The sequence below is a fragment of the Dendrobates tinctorius genome, unplaced genomic scaffold (genome assembly GCF_039654945.1).
Source record: "Dendrobates tinctorius isolate UK_male_01 unplaced genomic scaffold, ASM3965494v1 ptg000128l, whole genome shotgun sequence".
Lineage (NCBI taxonomy): Eukaryota > Metazoa > Chordata > Amphibia > Anura > Dendrobatidae > Dendrobates > Dendrobates tinctorius.
In genome coordinates this window covers 1,179,818-1,201,936 of record NW_027361796.1, presented here as the reverse complement: position 1 = coordinate 1,201,936, position 22,119 = coordinate 1,179,818, and the positions used below count along the sequence as shown (strand labels likewise).

General features: G+C 47.0%; 1 protein-coding gene across 1 annotated transcript in view; it reads right to left on the bottom strand.

Moving 5' to 3' along the window:
• The window catches only part of KCNV2 (potassium voltage-gated channel modifier subfamily V member 2), a 60,133-nt gene extending 52,680 nt beyond the window's left edge, over positions 1–7,453 (bottom strand). The window contains exon 1 of the mRNA XM_073542608.1: positions 6,017–7,453. Within this exon, the coding sequence (XP_073398709.1) occupies positions 6,017–7,453 (1,437 nt within the window). The remainder of the gene's footprint in view (positions 1–6,016) is intronic.
• Between the last annotated feature and the right edge of the window lie 14,666 nt (positions 7,454–22,119).

The following is a 22,119-nucleotide window of genomic DNA, read 5'->3' as shown; positions in this document are numbered from 1 at the left end:
TTCAACCCAACGTAGGATAGTGTTACGAGCGGGAACAGCTTGATTTCTGTGAATATTGAAATGACGCCGAAACTCACGCTGAACGGCTGTGATACACTCATTATTCTTGACAAAACTGTCGTACGCAAAAACGCGATGTTCTATCGTCCACGGCACCATAGCTTAAACTGAAACTAAAATAAAAACAATGCTTTCACCTCACAAACATAACCCCGCCTCCCGCACATCTCTACCTCCACCTGGTGGTGAGTTATAGCCACTTCAAATACATCCGTCCTTTATATTTAACGATTTTATGATTAGTTTAAAAACGTCCGTCCTTTATGACTCACCCGGTATATATATATATATATATATATATATATATATATATATATATATATATATATATATATATGCTCATATGACCCCAGCCATATAGCACGGGTGCATGGGTGCCACACATACAGTATACAACAGTTATCAATCGTAAAGAGAATGTGACACCAGATTTCACAATATAGATTTTATTATAATTGCAGAAAGAGTTCAAATTATTCATCTAGTAGGTAAAATGGATTAATAAAACCAAATATTAATAGTGAATTAATCGTTTAATACACAGCACTAGTTATGACATTACTGACCTCCCACATTTAGAATTAATTTCTATAAAAATTGTGAAATATTCAGGATTGAGAGTCGTCAGTAGTTGATACCTTTTAATGGCTAACTGAAAAGATGGTAATACATTGCAAGCTTTCGAGACTACTCAGGTGTCTTCATCAGGCTTGACTAATACAAAATCTGAAGTCACATATTTATGCACAATACAGCCTAGAAAAAATGCAATAGATAAGACAAGTGACGTGAAGCAGAACTATCAATATGGGAGAGGGAGAAACATAAATATAAACATTGGACCAGTTCATAGATAAGGAGTCTGGATGTTTTATGGTCCTCTGATTGGGGTCTAGTTCTGTGTTGCCCCGCAAGGTTTTAAAAGGAAATTCCTTAATTGATGTAAAAAGACATAAATCCATGCGACACATTCATTCCAGCACTGAGAGTGTCAAAGTTCGTCATAAATTTGTACTCCCAAACTCGTCTCTCTCTCTGAGAATTGAAGTTACCTTTCAATACCAGTAATTTCATATCCACATTGCTGTGATCAGGGATACAGAAATGTTTTGCCACAGGTAGATCCATTCTTTTTTCTCTTATTGTGTGACAATGAGCATTCATCCTTGTTCTAAGCTTTTGCCCTGTCTCCCCCACATACAGACCCCCAGTTGGACATTTAGTACAAATAATTAATTACACCACATTAGATGTAATGCAGGTGAAAGTACCTGGGATCTTGTAGTCCTGATGTGAGTTGGGGATCTTTATCTTGTCCGTGGTCATTATAAATGGACAGGTTTTACATTTTTTCTGGTTGCAAGGAAAGGTTCCTGCAGCTGTTGGAGAGGACAGGGAGCTTCTGACAATGATGCTTCTTAAATTTGGGGGCTGCCTAAAACACAGCAGTGGGTGGTCTGGAAAAATGGATTGTAATCGGGCATCTTTTTGTAGTAAAGGTTGTAATTTCCGTGCAGCTCCCCTTAGCACCTCCAGATTTGGGTTGTAGGTAACTACTAGAGGCACTCGGTTATTTTCTTCTTTAGCTTTGTAATGTAGCAGGTGATTCCTTGACAATCTGGTGGCTCTTGTAATTTGGTTTTCAATTGTTCTTGGATGGTAACCTTGATTCAAAAAGGTCTTTTTGAGGCGACCAAGGTGTTTGTCTCTATCCATGGGGTTGGAACATATACGATTGTATCTGATGGCTTGGCTATAGATAATAGAGTTCTTTATGTGTTTTGGATGGAAACTGACCCATTTAAGGTATGTTGGACGGTCGATTGGCTTCTGATACAGGGATGTCTCTATTTCATTGTTTTTTAGCTTAATGATGGTGTCCAAAAAATTAATCTCGGTACTGGAGTAGTTGAGTGTTAAATTGATGGTGGGATGAAATTGATTAAACTGTTCGTGGAACGTCTTTAGCTGTTGCTCAGACTCTGTCCAGAAGATTAAAATATCATCAATGAAGCGGTAGTAGGCCAGGGGCCTGATGGGGCATGAGGACAAAAAACCGCTTTCAAGCTTGGCCATGAAAAGATTTGCATACTGTGGAGCCATTTTACTTCCCATAGCTGTGCCAGTCTCCTGTAGATAGATCCTGTTGTCAAATTCAAAGTAATTGTGGTTGAGGATGAATTTTATAAGTTTCACCACAGCATCAGCATCAGTCCCTGTGTTTTCCATGAAGAATTTGCAGGCATTTAAACCATCTTGGTGTGGGATATTAGAGTACAAAGATTCCACATCCATGGTGGCCAGGATGGTTCTGTCATGATCTGACAGTTTTAAATTGCACTGGGTGAACTTTTTTTACTTTGGAAAGTTCCAAGGTGTCTTGACTGTCCCCGGTGGTGGTTAGCAGTATTGCACTTTAGGTTTTTGTGCACTTAATTAGGGATCAGGTGTGACACCCTATAAAGGTGTGCTAGGGGTGTGCAATGACTGCCTGTGATATTGTGAGATTGCTTTCACTTTGTGTGGGAGAGCCTGGAGGAAGGATGGAGCTGGTGAGGAGTCCTGCGCAGCTTAGCCAGGGGGGACGTGTTGCAGCTATGGTGTCTGGACGAAGGGCTCGCATGGCGTGGTGGGGTCGCAGTGATGGAGTCAGCGGGAAGTGTCTGCATGGGTTGGTGGAGTGGCTACTATGGAGAGTGGCGCTCACCATGTGGGACTTGGCCGCTGAGCTGGACTCAAGCATGCTTGACTTCGTGGCAGAAGCTGAACACTTCCTTGGGACTCTGGTACTAAGCAGCTGCAACTGGTGTTGGACTCTGCTCCAAGGCTGCACTAAGGTGAAGGATCCCGTTATGGTGATGGATCCAGGTGGAGGAGAAGATGCACTCAGGTGGAGGGCTCTGTTGCTAGGAGCGCACGCAACAGAGCAAAGCTAAGTGGTGTTTCCCCTGTATTGTCTCTTTCCTCATGTGTGTTATTAGTGCAGTGGTGGGATTAGTCTCCGCACCGACCCATTCCTTAGTGAGGGTTTAGGGTCAGGGTGAGCAAGGGCGTTAAGGTACGCGTGCGGCGACAGGTGCGGAGCCTGTTTAGGGAATGTAAGGAGTGCAGGGACACTGGCTCAGGGGAGCTTAGGAGGTCTCCACGTCCCCCATTCCCTATCGCAGGGCCCACCATTGTTAAAGTTTCCCAGGTTCCCCCTTTATTATTTAAATTCACCGTACTGGAGGCGGGGTTTCCAGATTTTATGTATATAACGTGTAATACCCAAATTCGCCAGGTGGAGGTGGCGTATCCACCTGCATGTTTTATTATTTAAATGCGCCCCACTGGAGGCGGTGTATCCAGGGTCACGTGTGTCATATGGGTTCGCCTTGCGGAAACATCTGCGTCCTGACACACGTGATCATGACATTATCACAGGCCATACAGTTTTTTTTTCTGGTGAGCCTTGGCCATGTGGAGACCTATGGTATTTGCTGCCGGGCCTCACTGAGGTGTGGGGAGCGGCAAGGTGTGTTAGTGCCGCTGCAGCAGCAGTTATCAGGGTCTGGGGCCTCTGCTCAGCTAACCAGAAAATAAAAAAAAAAAAAAAATGGTGGCTGCGGTCTGGCTAAAAGCCCCCTAGAGTCACTGCTGGGGAGTGGGACTGGTTAATGCATGCGGGCGCACCCAGGCAGGTGGGAGGAATGGTGCCCCACGGAGCTGCCTGGTATTCCCCGAGGTGAAGGGGTACGCCCCTGATGTGAGCTGACTGGTGTGATAGTCCGTGGGGTTTACGCCAAATCTTCTATACCATCGAAGAAGCCGCCCCTCCTGGTCGTATGGAGGCGACCAGCGAGTGTATCTTTCCTCCATTTCCCGGTCCCCTCCTCCTCCTGGTGTGTGCAGTAGGTGTGCTGCGGGGGAGTAGGGACAAATCTCAACCCTCGCCATTAACCAACCCTGGGAGGTGCAGACCTCATGGTGAAAGGGTTGGAGGGTGGTGTCCCTTGGTGAATAGCGGGGGTGTGAGTGTGGTGACACAGGGGGACGCCTCTGTTGTCAAGTCCAGAGTGAGTTCACCAAAATATGACAAATGTATGTGTGCAATAAACGTTCAGGTCCGGACCTGTGTGTGAACGACCATGTATGTGTGCCACCAAAAAACATCCTGTGGAAGTGTGTTGTGGAGCCTGATCAGCTCATAACAAACAAACATACACATACATAAACTCGTTCCCCAGGTCGGCGCTGTGGAGATGAGTGGTGCCTCCAAAATGAACTTTATTGCCAATACCAGCGGTGCGTTTGTCATTAACCTGAAGTGTCAGGTAATGGTGGGGTGAACTCAGGGTCTGGGCGTCCCCGCTGTAGGTGTTTCCCTAATGAGGGGTGGTCTTGAGGGTCCAGAGGCCCCTCATTAAGGAGGGGGTACTGTCATGATCTGACAGTTTTAAATTGCACTGGGTGAACTTTTTTTACTTTGGAAAGTTCCAAGGTGTCTTGACTGTCCCCGGTGGTGGTTAGCAGTATTGCACTTTAGGTTTTTGTGCACTTAATTAGGGATCAGGTGTGACACCCTATAAAGGTGTGCTAGGGGTGTGCAATGACTGCCTGTGATATTGTGAGATTGCTTTCACTTTGTGTGGGAGAGCCTGGAGGAAGGATGGAGCTGGTGAGGAGTCCTGCGCAGCTTAGCCAGGGGGGACGTGTTGCAGCTATGGTGTCTGGACGAAGGGCTCGCATGGCGTGGTGGGGTCGCAGTGATGGAGTCAGCGGGAAGTGTCTGCATGGGCTGGTGGAGTGGCTACTATGGAGAGTGGCACTCACCATGTGGGACTTGGCCGCTGAGCTGGACTCAAGCATGCTTGACTTCGTGGCAGAAGCTGAACACTTCCTTGGGACTCTGGTACTAAGCAGCTGCAACTGGTGTTGGACTCTGCTCCAAGGCTGCACTAAGGTGAAGGATCCCGTTATGGTGATGGATCCAGGTGGAGGAGAAGATGCACTCAGGTGGAGGGCTCTGTTGCTAGGAGCGCACGCAACAGAGCAAAGCTAAGTGTTGTTTCCCCTGTATTGTCTCTTTCCTCATGTGTGTTATTAGTGCAGTGGTGGGATTAGTCTCCGCACCGACCCATTCCCTAGTGAGGGTTTAGGGTCAGGGTGAGCAAGGGCGTTAAGGTACGCGTGCGGCGACAGGTGCGGAGCCTGTTTAGGGAATGTAAGGAGTGCAGGGACACTGGCTCAGGGGAGCTTAGGAGGTCTCCACGTCCCCCATTCCCTATCGCAGGGCCCACCATTGTTAAAGTTTCCCAGGTTCCCCCTTTATTATTTAAATTCACTGTACTGGAGGCGGGGTTTCCAGATTTTATGTATATAACGTGTAATACCCAAATTCGCCAGGTGGAGGTGGCGTATCCACCTGCACGTTTTATTATTTAAATGCGCCCCACTGGAGGCGGTGTATCCAGGGTCACGTGTGTCATATGGGTTCGCCTTGCGGAAACATCTGCGTCCTGACACACGTGATCATGACAGGTTCCTTCTGGTAGAGGACCTATTGCTGCTAGTTTATTCAATAGGTCAGTTGTGTCCTGAATGTAGCTGGATGTATCCTTCTAGGCTGTATTGTGCATAAATATGTGACTTCAGATTTTGTATTAGTCTAGCCTGATGAAGAGACCTGAGTAGTCTCGAAAGTTTGCAATGTGTTACCATCTTTTCAGTTAGCCATTAAAAGGTATCAACTACTGAGGACTCTCAATCCTGAATATTTTTCTATCTACTGGCTAACACGGTACAAAGATATACATCTTTCCTGTATAAAAATTGTGGTAGCTAAAAGAGAACAACGTGTTGTTCTATAAAAGCATTTAAAAAAACTACGTAAAATAAATGTAAAACTTGTTTGAATCGTAAAAAAAATAGAGATAATCTTTAAAAACTAACATATAACAAGAAGTACAATACTTACTGCTGCCCACCACCAGGCATGAGGAATACTGGTGAAGTTAGTTCCAGAGACATCATGTTCAACAGTATAAACCATGGCAGAAAATGAGAAAATCCCCATGGCAATGAAAAGCAGTAGACATCCCACTTGTTGGTAGCATTGACGAAGCGTAAACCCAAAAGCTCTGAGCCCTGTTGAATGGCGTGCCAACTTTAGGATGCGAAATATGCGCATCAGCCTCATGATCCTAAGTACTTGTCCAACTTTTCCAACTCTTCCTACAGCCTCTATCTCATGTTCATGACTGGATTTTTTTCCATTTTGGTCTTCATCTGAAAATGTCTCAAGGAGTAATTGCAAATACAGTGGTAGTATTGCTATCAGGTCTACAGCATTAATAACACTGCGTACAAAGCGCTGTATATCCGGTGTTGAGATAATACGAAGCATATACTCCAATGTAAAGAATGTTATGCACAAGGTTTCCACATGCTCCAAGTAAGGTCTGCCATTCACAATCCCAATAGGATTTTTGTATTGCATATCTTCAACTGTATTAAGTGTCATTGCAACAACAGAAATAAGAACAAAAAAGCTAGATGCCACTGCCATGGCCTTGGCAGTAACTGAAGAGAATGGCTTCTCCATCAAATTCCAAATATGGCGTCTCAAAGGGCCATAAAGCATGCCTCTAAAAAGCTCTTCATTCTCCTCTGTTTCCATTTCAGCTCTGAGCTCTCTTTGGACCTTTAGCTGTTCATTCAGCTCATCTTGCCTTTCTTCAAAAGATATGCGACAGCAACGGGGGGTGTTCTTTACTCTTACACCCCAATAATTAATTTCTTCCACGAAGCTGCGGGGACACAACTCATTCCTTACCCATAACACTCCAGTACGATAGAAGTTATAGATGTGATGGAATATAGCTGGATCACGATCAAAGAAATAGACATCTTCAATAGGATTGTAATCGTCACACAGGTCTAGTTTGCGCTGTCGGTCAGTATATGTAGCCAAACGACCTATGCGAGTTTTGGGATAACTAGCCGCTACTATGTATGATATATAATAACTCGTACCCCCAACATTGATGTGCAGCAAATTGTTTCGAGTTTTTCTGAAAAAAGAGGGTGAAAATAGATGGGAGTCTTCATCTTCAAAGCATCCAGGGTCATGTTTTGAAATAAATTGCTTTCTCCATCCATCCAATCGTTTCTCTTCTTTTTCTGCCCATTTTAGCTCCTCCAAATCATCATCTTCATCTTCAATGTAGTAAATATAATTGCTCTCAGAATTCAGTTGATAACTAGAGGATTCTCTACTAAATCTGTCCTCATCTGCATGAGGCTTTCCAGATCCATCTCTGAAGAATGAAAATGGTGGAACCTTTGTCCTTTGCCTATAGTGAAGCATTTCTTGTCTGGAGGCATATGTCCCTTGTAGGAAAAGGTTCGTCATGGATGCAGAAGGGACAGAAGCTTTGGTTGCCTTTCTGTTACAGAGTATATGAGTTGTATGAAAGCTGATCTCATGGTCATTGTATGGAACAATAGCAAAGAATTATCTGCTGGATGTGTCATTGACAGTTTTAAGTCTTGCTGACAAAGAAGATCTGAATACTTAAGAAGGGATTTTCAGGATATTATCCCATTCAGCTTAAAACTTCCATCATTCAGTTCAACTCATAAAGCACAACAAAGAGTAAAGACAGATGGCAAATTCACTGCAAATTTTCACTAGTGAGAGAAACATCTCAAATATTTGCACTACTTATTACACCATACATTATTGCTTCTACAATCAATAACCATAAATTGGTATTTAATGAACTAAGAGAAAGTGCTCTAGCAGTCCATCAGGTGCCTGGCAGCCGCTTATGCCCCTGCGACCGACCTAAGAACTCTTGTGTGTTATTAGTATTTCAGGTCACTTAGGCTCCTTTCACGTGTGCGTTGGAGACTACAATAGGAGCTCATGTCACAGATTCTATTCTTTTTGATGTGAAGCAGTGTTTTTCCTTTTCAAATATCAGGCACCACAGTCAAGGGGGTCTGTCAGTTGTGTCTATTAAATATCTGAGATATGCTCTTATACATTTTTTCAAGAAAAGGTCCCATAACTTTTTTTTTTTTTACATAAATAGTCATTGAGCTCCTTAGATATGAGCCTGGGAAATTGTGTCCAACCAAGCATACATGTTTTTTCTGCTACCAAGTCACAATTTTCTTAAAGAAACATTGTATAGTTGTGCATTAGAGTTGCTTTTAAGAGAGGGAAGCGTTACATGTCATGTTATAAGGTACCGGTGTCTTACTTTAAGGTTGTTTATAGTAGCCAGAGTAGAGAGTTTAACGAGGGTTGTGTGGTTGCAGATTGGGGAGTTGTAAGAAGGTGTGAATTCTTAATGCAACTATGTAGTATAATGGGTAATAGGTAGAGTTGAGCGACTTTTGGTTTTTTAGGGTCGAGTTTCGTTTCGTGAAACCTGACTTTTCCAAAAGTCGGGTCGAGCAAGATCGGCTGATTATAGGGAAAAGTCGGGGTCGTCCCGAAACACGAAACCCAATGTAAGTCAATGGGGAATAAAAGTCGGCAGTGAGAGGAGGACAGGAAACACACCTACAGTGCGTAAGTCGCCGACCTCGTGGCCAACCTCATCCTAGGGTCGGGTTTCGTTTCATGAAACCCGACTTTGGTAAAAGTCGTCGACTTTTGAAATTTTTCGACCCGTTTCGCTCAACTCTACATACCACAAGTTATCATGCTCCGATACGGCAGAGAAATAGCGGTATAGTACAATGAAAAATACTTCACTTTTTACATCTCATGACGAGGCCCATCTATTTCTCCATACAGAATCATTGGTCCCATATAATGTTTGAAACAGTATATGATGAGCTCCACATAATGCTACAGTATATGTTGGTCCCCATGGATGAAGCTCCACTGTCTTATGGGCCCAAATAATGCTCCAAACATAATGGGCCCCATTTCTAATGCTCTAGTGTATAATGGGCCCTGTAAATGCTGCTCCAGTGTCTGATGTCCACCTTTGGAATGTTCCAGTGTATGGTGGGCCCCATCTATCATTCTCCAGAGTATAGTGCTCCCCAAAAATTGCTGTCCCAACATTGAAAACAATCAAATAAGTCTCCTCGCTAGGGAATCCCTGTACTAGTCTGGACTCCTCGTCGTCCCCATCTTCCATCTCACTGCACAGTATTTCAAGCTTGCAAGTGCTGTGATCCTGAGCAAGCAGGGGGGGCCCACTCGTTGGCGACGGCACTGGCACAGGGCCCCTGATAGTACGGTGGTGTGTCTGATGGCGGGTGGGCCGAACCTGCACTTTCATCTGCAGCTTTCTCTTTGTCACCGTGTAAGATGGAACTGTATATGGGAAGGGTAACCTGAGTTTCATCAGGGTCAGATTCAGGCCGTGTAGCGTGCGAGGGGAATGTAGTGGTCTGGGTCAATGTACCAGATTCATCGAGCAGTGGCTGGGCATCAGTGCACTTGTGTCGCCCCCAGGAGTACGGTCGCCACAGTGGCATTACCTTCCTCCTAGGGAGTGTGATGTCATGCTTGGGAGCAACGAAGGATCTCTCTAGCAGGTTAACTGATTGGGCGGCGTTATTCCCACGAGTCATGACCCTCCAAACAGCGTTCATGAAGGCAAAGTGTTTGTTTTACGTGGGCAGTATGGTTGCAAAGCTGAACCTTAAAGGAATGTCCAGAAGGGCACCACCAGGAGTGGAGCCTACGGTTAAATTCGACTCCACCTGGGAAACCTCAACCATGCCAGCTACAGAAAAGATGCACACATTGCAAGCTTAATTCCGTTAACGAACGAGACTCCGTCATGCCCCGCGGTCCGAGTCCGGCTTACTAGAGGGACACGTGAGGCTCTGGCACATGAGATTGGCCAATAACTGGTGTGTCATGCCCTTACATGTCCGTGGCTGCATGTGCGCTACACTGAAAAGGCCAGCGTTTGTCGCTTACAGGTGCAGATAACCCGCTGAACAACGTTAGTGATGGGGATCACTGATTACAATTATTACCCGTGAACGATGATTTCCCAGTAAGTGCAGGTCAACTGCAGTTCCGGAATTAGGCCTAACCGTCATTCCTGAAAAAATGAAAAACTTACGTGTGCAAACCACAGGTGCTGTAGCTTGCTTAACAGCTCGCCAGCCGTTCTCACGCCCAGTATGGATTACACGTGATTGCACAAAGGTGAGAAAGGGTACCGTATCCCCGGATAACATGTATGGATAGCGTACACATTCAAAAGATATGTCTATACATCAGGAGGCAGGCTCAGACGGTGTCAGGCACAGTATGGATTTGACGGCCCAGACTACACAGCGGAGGAGCAGGGAGAGGTAAAGATTGCAAATGCTGGGGCCCAGCCCAAGCAAGGGGGGCCCACTCGTGGGTGTCGGTACTGGCACTGGGCCCCTCATAGTACGGCGGTGTGTCTGACGGCGGGTGTGCACCACCACCGTCAGAGACACTTGATTGCACTATGAGGGACCCTGTGCCAGTGCCCGCGCCCAAGAGTCGGCCTACCCACCTGTCCAAGGAAACGGCACTCGCACGGTGTCGTGCGCTAGGTGGTGACCCCGGCCATGGGGGGGGGCAGCACAGTTAGGGAGTTTTAGAAAGTGGCATATGTTGATGTTGGCCATTCAGCTGATGCAAAAGGCGAAATAGGTCAAGTCCCAGGAAGAGGTGGACCAAAGCAAGCCATTTTTCTGTCACCCTATGTGTCATCAGGGGAAGGTGGGACAAAATCCTTGGAAACCCATGCATGGTTCATTTTAATGAAGGTTAGATCATCCACATTTTGGGTTGACAGACGGGTCCTTTTTTCTGTCAGGATTGATCCAGCTGCACTGAAGACTCTTTCCGATAGCACACTTGCAGCCGGGCAAGCGAGCTCCTGTAAGGCATATTGTGCCAATTCAGGCCAGGTGTCCAGTTTAGCGGCCCAATAGTCAGAGGGGAATGACCTGTGTGGGAGAACATCGATATGGGAGGAAAAGTAGTTTGTAACCATAGTTGACAACTGCTGTCTCCTGTCACTTTCCATCGATGCAGTATTACCAGTTGTGTGAGCGGTACTTGAAAAATCAGTCCACAACATTGTCCAACACCACTTCTGCTGTGTGCACCATGAACACCTCTGCCAAGCTGCCCCCGGCCCGTACGGCTCGTGTGAGAACCATCACCGCTGCTGTGTGCTGGGAATGCCTCAAGCAACCGATTTACCAGAGTTGCTTGTTTATTAGTCCATATTAGGTCAAGGTTCTCCTGTGGCATGATGTTTTGTAATTTGCCTTTATAGCGTGGATCCAGGATGCTGGCCAACCAGTAGTCGTCATCGTTCATCATTCTGGCAATGCGGGGGTCCCTTTTTAGGATCTGCAAGGCATAATCTGACATGTGGGCCAATGTTCCCGGTGTCAATGATGCACTGCGAGTGCTGGTTGGAGGAGCACTTTCTGGCAAATCCACATCCCTCCAGACACGCAAAATACCCTGTACCAGACCTTGCCACGCCAACATTTTCACTTGCCCCACGAGATGCATCCTCCTCCCCTAAGTAATCATCCCCATCATCATCCTCCTCCTCCTCTTTTTCCTCCACCTCGTCCAGGAGAGGTCCCTGAGCAGACAATGGCTGAATGTCATCAAGGATTCCCTCCTCGTCAACATTGGCTGCAGACGCCTGCTCCTTAAGGTGCGTCAAAGTTTGCATGAGCAGACGCATAAGTGGGATGCTCATGCTTAGGATGGCGTCGTCTGCGCTTACCAGCCGTGTGCATTCCTCAAAACACTGAAGGACTTTACAGAGGTCTTTCAGCTTCGACCACTGCACACCTGTCAACTCCATGTCTGCTCTCAAAGTGCCTGGCCGTGTATCCTCCCACAAATGCATTATGGCCTGCCTCTGCTCGCACAGCCGCTCCACCATGTGCAGGGTGGAGTTCCACCTTGTTGCAATGTCGATAATGAGGCGGTGGTTGGGAAGGTGGAGCAATCGCTGCAGCTTCTGTATACGAACAGAGTGTACAGGCGACCGGCGGATGCGCGCACAGTCTTCGCACCTTCTGGAGCAGGGCTGTTAACTCCGGATAATTTTTGAGGAAGCACTGCACCACCAGGTTCAAGGTGTGAGCCACGCAAGGTATGTGGCTGAGTTTTGAAAGGGCTATGGCTGCCACAAAATTACGGCCGTTATCACTAACTACCTTGCCTGCCTCAAGATGTACACTGCCCAGCCATGACTCAGTTTGTCGCTTCAAGTACTCGGCCAGCACCTCGGCGGTGTGTCTGTCGCCCAAACACATCATCTGCAACACAGCCTGCTGACGCTTTCCACTAGCTGCTCGATAGGGGGACACCTCGTGTGAACAGTGGCAGCTGCAGATGGAGTGCTCGTACGACTGTGCTCTGTGGACGAGCTTTCGCTTCTGGAGGAAGAGGAGGAGGGTCGAACGCCTACAGCCAACTGTTTCCTATACCGTGGGCTAGGCAGCACTGTCCCACCACCGCTGTCCCCTGTGGACCCTGCATCCACCACATTAACCCAGTGCGCAGTGATGGACACGTAACGGCCCTGGCCATGCCGACTGGACCATGCATCAGTTGTGATGTGCACCTTTCCACTCACTGACTGCTTGAGTGCATGGACAATGCGGTCTTTTACATGATGGTGGAGGGCTGGGATGGCTTTGCGAGAGAAGAAGTGGCGACTGGGTAGGTCATAGCGTGGTACTGCATAGGCCATGAGTTCGCGGAAAGCTGCGCTTTCCACCAACCGATAGGGCATCATCTCAAACGAGATTAGTTTGGCAATGTGGGCGTTCAAACCCAGTGTTCGCGGATGAGAGACTGAGTACTTTCTTGACCTACTCATAGTGTCTGGGAGGGTGAGCTGGACTTGAGAGCTGCATATGGTGGAAGTAGCGGTGGACAGGGTGGACTGAGAGAGGGTTGATGATGGTGATGGAGTTGGTGTTCTTTCTGATGGCCTAGATTCAGTATTTCGTTGATATAACAGTGGGATTCCCTGACTGCTGTGGCGTTGCAACGACACCTCAACATTTGCTGCTGTGCTAACCGGTGGGCTTACAGTGGGGGAAACAATGTAGCGTTGCTGACTACCTTCTTTGTGATCAGTTGCACATGTGGCACTTGAGGTTTGGTGTTGTGTCCACGCTTGCAAGTGCATGGTGGTTAAATGTCTAAGCATGCAACTGGTATTCAAATTTTTCAGATTTTTCCCTCGGCTAAAGGTCTTTGCGCACTTCTTACAGATAACCTTGGCCTGATCATGAGGATTTTGTTCAAAAAAGTGCCACACTGCACTCTTCCTACTTTGGCAGACATTTTGCGGCCTAGCACGCTGTGATGTTTTGACCCTCTGGACAAGCTGTCCAGCAACTCTTTTGATTTTTGGAACCTGTCTTTGGAGTGCTCCGGGCCTGCCAGATAACAGCTGTTGCGATGTCGATGTCTGCTGTGGATGCTCCTCATCTGAGCTATTGGAAGCAGCACCCTCTTCCCCCAATGGATGCCAATCTGGGTCAACAACTGGGTCATCCATTACCTCCTCTTCAATGTCATGTGCACCTTCCTCTGTGTCACCGTGTATGGTGGTATAGTGTGCGGGAAGGGGCACCTGAGTCTCATCAGGGTCAGAATCTGGCTCTGTACACTGCGAGGACAATGTAGTGCTCTGAGTGAATGTACCAGCAGAATCATCTATCAGCAGCTGTGCATCAGTGCACTCCATGTCAGATTCATCTTGGCCTGGGTAATTCACCATTTCACTTGATAATCCAGGCATGGTATGTGAAAACAGCTCCATGGAGTAATCAGTAGTATGGCCTGCGTCATCCTTCAATCTTGGTTGGGGTGAAGGACACAAGGAAAAGTGTGGTTCATGAACATGAGCCTCCAATGACGACTCAGTGCTTTTACTTTTTACAACTTCAGAAGAGGAGGCGATAGAGCTGGAGGCTGAGTCAGCAATGTAAGACAAAACTTTTTCCTGATGCTCTGGCTTTAAAAGCGGTTTGCCAACTCCTAGAAAACTAAGCCTTCGAAGCCTTATGGAGCCAGACGATGACGCAGGCTCAACACCTCCTGCGTTCGGTCCTATTTTGCTCTTGCCACTACCATCAGATCCACCACCAACACCATCATTACCAGCTGCCAACCCCCGCCCAATTCCACGGCCTCTTCCACCAGCCTTCCTCATTTTTTGTAGAAATGTAGACAAAATCCAACAAACTATATAGTAATGTAAAACAAGGTACAAGGTGTCTATAGGACAGGGGAGATTTTGAATTTCTGCACACACTTGTGGACACTGGACACTTATGGATTGTGTGAGGCCCACTGAATATCACAGCGCTATGTCACAGGCTCGATGGCACAGGTGTGAAAAAAGTGACTACAGGATAAGGGAGATTTTGAATTTCTGCACACACTAGTGGACACTGGACACTTTAGGATTGTGTGAGGCCCACTGAATATCAGAGCGCTATGTCACAGGCTCGATGGCACAGGCGTGAAAAAAGTGACTACAGGATCACAGAGATTTTGAATTTCTGTACACACTTGTGGACACTGGACACTTATGGATTGTGTGAGGCCCACTGAATATCACAGCGCTATGTCACAGGCTCGATGGCACAGGTGTGAAAAAAGTGACTACAGGATAAGGGAGATTTTGAATTTCTGCACACACTAGTGGACACTGGACACTTTTGGATTGTGTGAGGCCCACTGAATATCAGAGCGCTATGTCACAGGCTCGATGGCACAGGTGTGAAAAAAGTGACTACAGGATCACAGAGATTTTGAATTTCTGCACACACTTGTGGACACTGGACACTTATGGATTGTGTGAGGCCCACTGAATATCACAGCGCTATGTCACAGGCTCGATGGCACAGGTGTGAAAAAAGTGACTACAGGATAAGGGAGATTTTGAATTTCTGCACACACTAGTGGACACTGGACACTTTTGGATTGTGTGAGGCCCACTGAATATCAGAGCGCTATGTCACAGGCTCGATGGCACAGGTGTGAAAAAAGTGACTACAGGATCACAGAGATTTTGAATTTCTGCACACACTTGTGGACACTGGACACTTATGGATTGTGTGAGGCCCACTGAATATCACAGCGCTATGTCACAGGCTCGATGGCACAGGTGTGAAAAAAGTGACTACAGGATAAGGGAGATTTTGAATTTCTGCACACACTAGTGGACACTGGACACTTTTGGATTGTGTGAGGCCCACTGAATATCAGAGCGCTATGTCACAGGCAGAAATTGGCTAGTGTATCACAAACTACAAGGTGTATGTAGAATTGGGCAGAATAGGAATCTCCCTAGAGTGTAGGTCTGTAAGAACGGAACAAGTCCTCCACATATCCTTCCACAGTGACACACAAATAGCTTCACTGTGGCCGTGATAACAGCCGTTACACGGTACTGAGAGGAGCGTGCACGTACACGGCTGTCCGGTGTACGTAAAATTGTCAAGCTCCGTGTTTTTTAAGTATACGGACTGACACACGCTGTCTCTCTATAGTTTTGAATGTGATCAAACAGCAAATATATTTAACTGTTTGAAAGCTAGACAAAACTAGTAGGTGCAGGTCTGTAAGAACGGAACATGTCCTCGACTTATTCTCACAGAGTGACACACAGATAGCTTCACTGTGGCCGTGATAACAGCCGTTACACGGTACTGAGAGGAGCGTGCACGTACACGGCTGTCCGGTGTACGTAAAATTGTCAATCTCCGTGTTTTTTATGTATACGGACTGACACACGCTGTCTCTCTATAGTTTTGAATGTGATCAAACAGCAAATATATTTAACTGTTTGAAAGCTAGACAAAACTAGTAGGTGCAGGTCTGTAAGAACGGAACATGTCCTCGACTTATTCTCACAGAGTGACACACAGATAGCTTCACTGTGGCTGTGATAACAGCCGTTACACGGTACTGTGTGAGGAGCGTACACCGCTGTATGGTGTGAAAAAATGCACGCTCAGTACCTCAGCAGGACAAAAAAAAAAATTGGGATTGCTTTTAAAAAAGCAGTTTGCAGAGCAGTGGGTAAACAGCAATGCAGCTGTCAGGAAGCCTTAGAAGGCAGCCTAACAACCAACACCGCTGATCCACCACAATATAGCCTCCCCTTGCACTGCACACACAGTGACTGGTGTGTTGTACAGGCAAAATCGCTAGCAGCAGAAGCAGTTTTTTTTTCTTCTTCCCTGCCTAACGCTCTCCCTACAGAATTAGCAGCAGCAGCCTCTCCCTATGCTGAGATCGGCAGAAGTAAGATGGCGGTCGGCGTGCACGCCCTTTTATAACCCTTGTGACGCCCACCAAAGCAAGCCAATCACTTGCATGCCCTTCTGAAAGATGGTGGTGACCCCTGACTATGTCATCACGTTGCCCACAGTGTCCGTGGATCCTGATTGGCTGAAAAAGAGCGCAAAACAAACTTTTGAAATGCGACTTTGGCACGTAAGTCGCCGACCTCGTGGCCGACCTCATCCTAGGGTCGGGTTTCGTTTCATGAAACCCGACTTTGCCAAAAGTCGGCGACTTTTGAAATTTTTCGACCCGTTTCGCTCAACTCTAGTAATAGGTAATAAAAACTTTCTGGTGTGAAGGACGAAGTACAATTCTCTCCACTCCTGAAATGTGCCCCCACCCTTGCATCTCCCAAGGCCATAAAAAAGCCATGCAGTGTTTATCTTTAATTAAAAATCAAGAACAAATCCTTTGAAGCTCATAACACAAAAGTGCAAAATCACCTGCAAGCTACAAGCAACCTTAAGTCTTTTGTCCAACTTGAAACACATGGATATACCTCGTCATACAACAAATCACAGCAAGGCTATGAGGTATTGAATCTGGGGAAATGACCTATAATAACAGAATGCAGTATTTCTGAGCCTAGCCGAGCACATCATCCGAATCGGCGTTCCTTCCCCCATACGCCCATGCCTGGCAGCCAATTGTAGCACTCTGCGCTATTGAGTTATAAAGCTTAGCCACCCGGAATTACATACGGGAGGCATATTTGCACTTTATTTGAAGATACATTCCAGCCAAATCCAGTGGCACTGCTGCCATTCCATTCAGAGCTTTGGGCGGAATGTTGTGGGCCTTTCACGGTTCTGGACTGGAAATCATACTCAGAGATGGGAGGAGAGAGGCTGCACAAGCCCAGGGGTGGGCGCCGAGTGTGGGAGGAGCAGCCAAGGAGATAAGTGTCAGCTCCTCACTTGGAGCTCAGTTTTCTTCTGGTTGGAGGACCTGTTATCAGACAGAGCCAGGAAAGCCTGTAACTAAGATTTGGACCTGTGATCCATCAGCGCCTCCCTGTGGTCACATGCTACATAACACAGTAATTGCAACCTATAAATACCTTATCCTTTGTACTAAACTGACTGCTTACTTGTATATTGTTTTGTAAATATATGAATGTATATTTCTAGTGCGCCTTTTAGGCGATCTAATATATAAAGCTCAAGTGTGTGTATGTATGTATGTATGTATGTGTGTATGTGTGTGTGTATGTCAGGGATAGGCATCCGCACCGTCGCAGCTACAGCCACAAAATTTGGCACAGTCACACATCTGGACCCCGAGAGCGTCCTAAGCTATGTTGTGAGGTGAAATTTTAACCCCGCGCGTTCCAATTCACCAAACAATTCTGCCCCTATCTACATAATGGGGAAAAAGTGTGTGCGCATCAAGCCCCGCCCCTCATTATGATGTCACAATGGTTGTCATGGCGACGCTGATGTCATCATGGGTTGCAAACCCCGGCGCTCATTATGATGTCATAATGGTTGACTATGGGATGGAAGATGTGTGATGGGTATATGGGCACTGGACTATGGGATAGAGGATATGTATGACGGGTATATGGGCACGGGACTATGGGATGGAGGATGTGTGATGGGTTTATGGGCACTGGACTATGGGATGGAGGATATGTATGACAGGTATATGGGCACGGGACTATGGGATGGAGGATATTTATGATGGGTATATGGGCACGGGACTATGGGATGGAGGATATGTTTGATGGGTATATGGGCATGGGACTATGGGATGAAGGATGTGTGATGGGTATATGGGCACCCGACTATGGGATGGAGGATATGTATGATGGGTATATGGGCACTCAACTATGGGATGGCGAATATGTATGATGGGTATATGGGCATGGGACTATGGGATGGAGAATATGTATGATGGGTATATGGGCACTCGACTATGGGATGGCGAATATGTATGATGGGTATATGAGCATGGGACTATGGGATGGAGGATGTTCGATGGGTATATGGGCATGGGACTATGGGATGGAGGATGTATGATGGGTATATGGGCATGGGACTATGGGATGTAGGATGTGTGATGGGTATATGAGCACTCGACTATGGGATGGAAGATATGTATGATGGGTATATGGGCACGGGACCATGGGATGGAGGATAATTATAATTTGCTTTAACTAACCACAGAGCTGGGTTCTTCAGATAGTTAAATATAAAATTAATCTTGGGCTGTTCTTTTACCTAGATCCATAAATCCCCACGGCTGCATGCTCGGCTGATTATATGATACGCTACCGGGTTGGTTCCTGACCTGATATAAGCCTGTTGTCAGACAGGGCTTATTTCAAATGAGGAACTGGTGGCAGAATGCCGTATTGCTTTCTCTGCTCCTTCTCACTGCTGGTGATATCTCCCCAAATCCTGGTCCTCCTCACCACATTCCCACAGTCATTTCTACGTCCCATCCACGCTCTATCACAACCTTCCGTAACCTCTCCAACCTTATACCCATTCACCCAGCCCCCGCTTCCCCAGTCCCACTAACAGGAGCTCTGTGGAACGCTCGCTCTGTCTGCAACAAGCTTTCCTACATCCATGATCTTTTTGTTACTACCAAACTTTCCTTCCTCGCCATCACCGAAACCTGGCTCATCCCTTGTGACACAGCCTCTCCTGCTGCACTTTCATATGGTGGCTTCCACCTTTCTCACACCCCCCGCCACAGCAGCAAACATGGCGGAGGAGTTGGTTTTCTCCTGTCAGATACCTGCTCCTTCACCCCAATCCCACTGCCACCCTCTGTTACCCTCCCTTCCTTTGAGGTGCACTCTGTGCGCATCTACTCCCCCTCCAACCTCCAACTGGCTGTCATCTACCACCCCCCAGGGCCAGCCACCACCTTCTTTGACCACTTCACCACCTGGTTACTTCATTTCCTTTCCGCGGACATCCCTACAATCATCATGGGCGACTTCAACATCCCCATTGACACTTCCCTCTCAGCTGCCACTAAACTCCTATCTCTCACTTCCTCCTTCGGCCTCACTCAGTGGTCTTCTACAGCCACCCACAAAGATGGCCACACACTGGACCTCATCTTCACCCGCCTCTGCTCCCTATCTAACCTCTCTAACTCACCTCTTCCTCTCTCTGACCACAACCTTCTCACATTCTCTTCCCTCTTCACTCCATGTCTACAATCCCCACCCCACAAACTCTCACACCCTCGCAGAAATCTTAAACACCTTGACCTACACTCATTCTCTGAATCCCTTCTCCCTCTCACAGATATAAGTTCCTTACACAATGCGGATGACGCTGCCGCTCTATATAACACCACAATAGCTGTAGCTTTGGAATCCGCTGCCCCACTTACACATACCAAAGCTCGCAAAATCAACAGACAGCCCTGGCACACCAGCCTGACCAAAGAGCTGAGGGGAGCTTCCAGGGCTGCTGAGCGCAGATGGAAAAGATCCCACTCCAATGAGCACTTCATCGCATTCAAACAGTCCCTCACTACTTTCAAGACCACACTCGCCACAGCTAAACAAACCTACTTCTCATCTCTCATATCCTCCCTGTCTCACAACCCTAAACAGTTATTCAACACCTTCAATTCTCTCCTCCGCCCCCCAGCACCTCCTCCCTCCCCACTCATCTCAGCTGAAGACTTTGCCTCATTTTTCAAGCAGAAGATTGATAACATCAGAGAAAGTTTTGGTCAACAACCCCCAGAACCCTTCCTCCCGACTTCCCAGCCCTCCACCTTCAAAACCAACTTCTCCACCATTACAGAAGATCGACTCTCCACTCTACTCTCAAGATCACATCTCACCACCTGTGCACTCGACCCGATCCCATCCCACTTCATACCAAACCTCACCACAGTCTTCATCCCAACCCTAACCCATCTCTTCAACCTATCACTAACAACTGGTGTTTTCCCCTCAAGCTTTAAACATGCCTCCATCACACCTATCCTCAAAAAGCCCTCTCTTGACCCATCCTCTGTATCTAGCTATCGCCCTATATCACTTCTCCCCTACGCCTCCAAGCTACTGGAACAACACGTCTACCTTGAACTGTCCTCCCATCTCTCTTCTTGCTCCCTCTTCGACCGCTTACAGTCTGGCTTCCGGTCACACCACTCCACTGAAACTGCCCTTACTAAGGTCACCAATGACCTCTTAACTGCCAAGAGCAAGCAACACTACTCTGTCCACCTCCTCCTGGACCTGTCGGCTGCCTTTGACACAGTGGACCATTCCCTATTATTACAGACCCTCTCATCCCTTGGCATCACAGACTTGGCCCTATCCTGGATCTCATCATACCTAACAGACCGGACATTCAGCATCTCCCTCTCACACACCACCTCCTCACCTCGCCCCCTATCTGTCGGAGTCCCACAAGGTTCAGTCCTTGGGCCCCTGCTGTTCTCTATTTACACCTTTGGCCTGGGACAGCTCATAGAATCTCATGGCTTTCAGTATCATCTCTACGCTGATGACACACAGATCTACATCTCTGGACCAGATATCACCTCCCTACTAACCAGAATCCCTCAATGTCTGTCCACTATTTCATCCTTCTTCTCCGCTAGATTTCTGAAACTCAACATGGACAAAACAGAATTCATCATCTTTCCCCCATCTCATGTGACCCCCCCTACGAACCTATCAATTACAGTATATGACTGCCCACTCTCCCCAGTCCCACAAGCTCGCTGCCTCGGAGTAATGCTTGATGCTAATCTCTCCTTCAAACCACATATCCAAGCCCTTTCCACTTCCTGCTGACTTCAACTCAAAAATATTTCACGAATCCGTTCATTCCTCACCCAAGAATCTGCAAAAACCCTAGTCCATGCCCTCATCATCTATCGCCTTGACTACTGCAACCTCCTGCTCTGTGGCCTCCCCTCAAACACTCTCGCACCCCTCCAATCTATTCTAAACTCTGCTGCCCGACTAATCCACCTGTCCCCCCGCTATTCCCCAGCATCTCCCCTCTGTCAATACCTTCACTGGCTCCCAATTGCCCAGAGACTCCAGTACAAAACCCTAACCATGACATTCAAAGCCATCCACAACCTGTCTCCTCCATACATCTGTGACCTCGTCTCCCGGTACTTTCCTGCACGCAACCTCGGAACCTCACAAGATCTCCTTCTCTACTCCCCTCTTATCTCCTCTTCCCACAATCGCATACAAGATTTCTCTCGCGCATCACCCCTACTCTGGAACTCTCTACCACAACATATCAGACTCTCACCTACCATCGAAACCTTCAAAAAGAGCCTGAAGACCCACCTCTTCCGACAAGCCTACAACCTGCAGTAACCACCGATCGACCAACCCGCTGCACGATCAGCTCTACCCTCGCCTACTGTATTCTCACCCATCCCTTGTAGATTGTGAGCCTTCGCGGGCAGGGTCCTCTCTCCTCCTGTACCAGTTATGATTTGTATTGTTTAAGATTATTGTACTTGTTTTTATGTATACCCCTCCTTACCTGTAAAGCGCCATGGAATAAATGGCGCTATAACAATAAATAATAATAATAATAAAATAATTGTTTTAGTGAGGAACTCTGGCAGTGACGGCCATGAGGTTTATATATACAGTGGGGAAAAAAAGTATTTAGTCAGTCAGCAATAGTGCAAGTTCCACCACTTAAAAAGATGAGAGGCATCTGTAATTTACATCGTAGGTAGACCTCAAC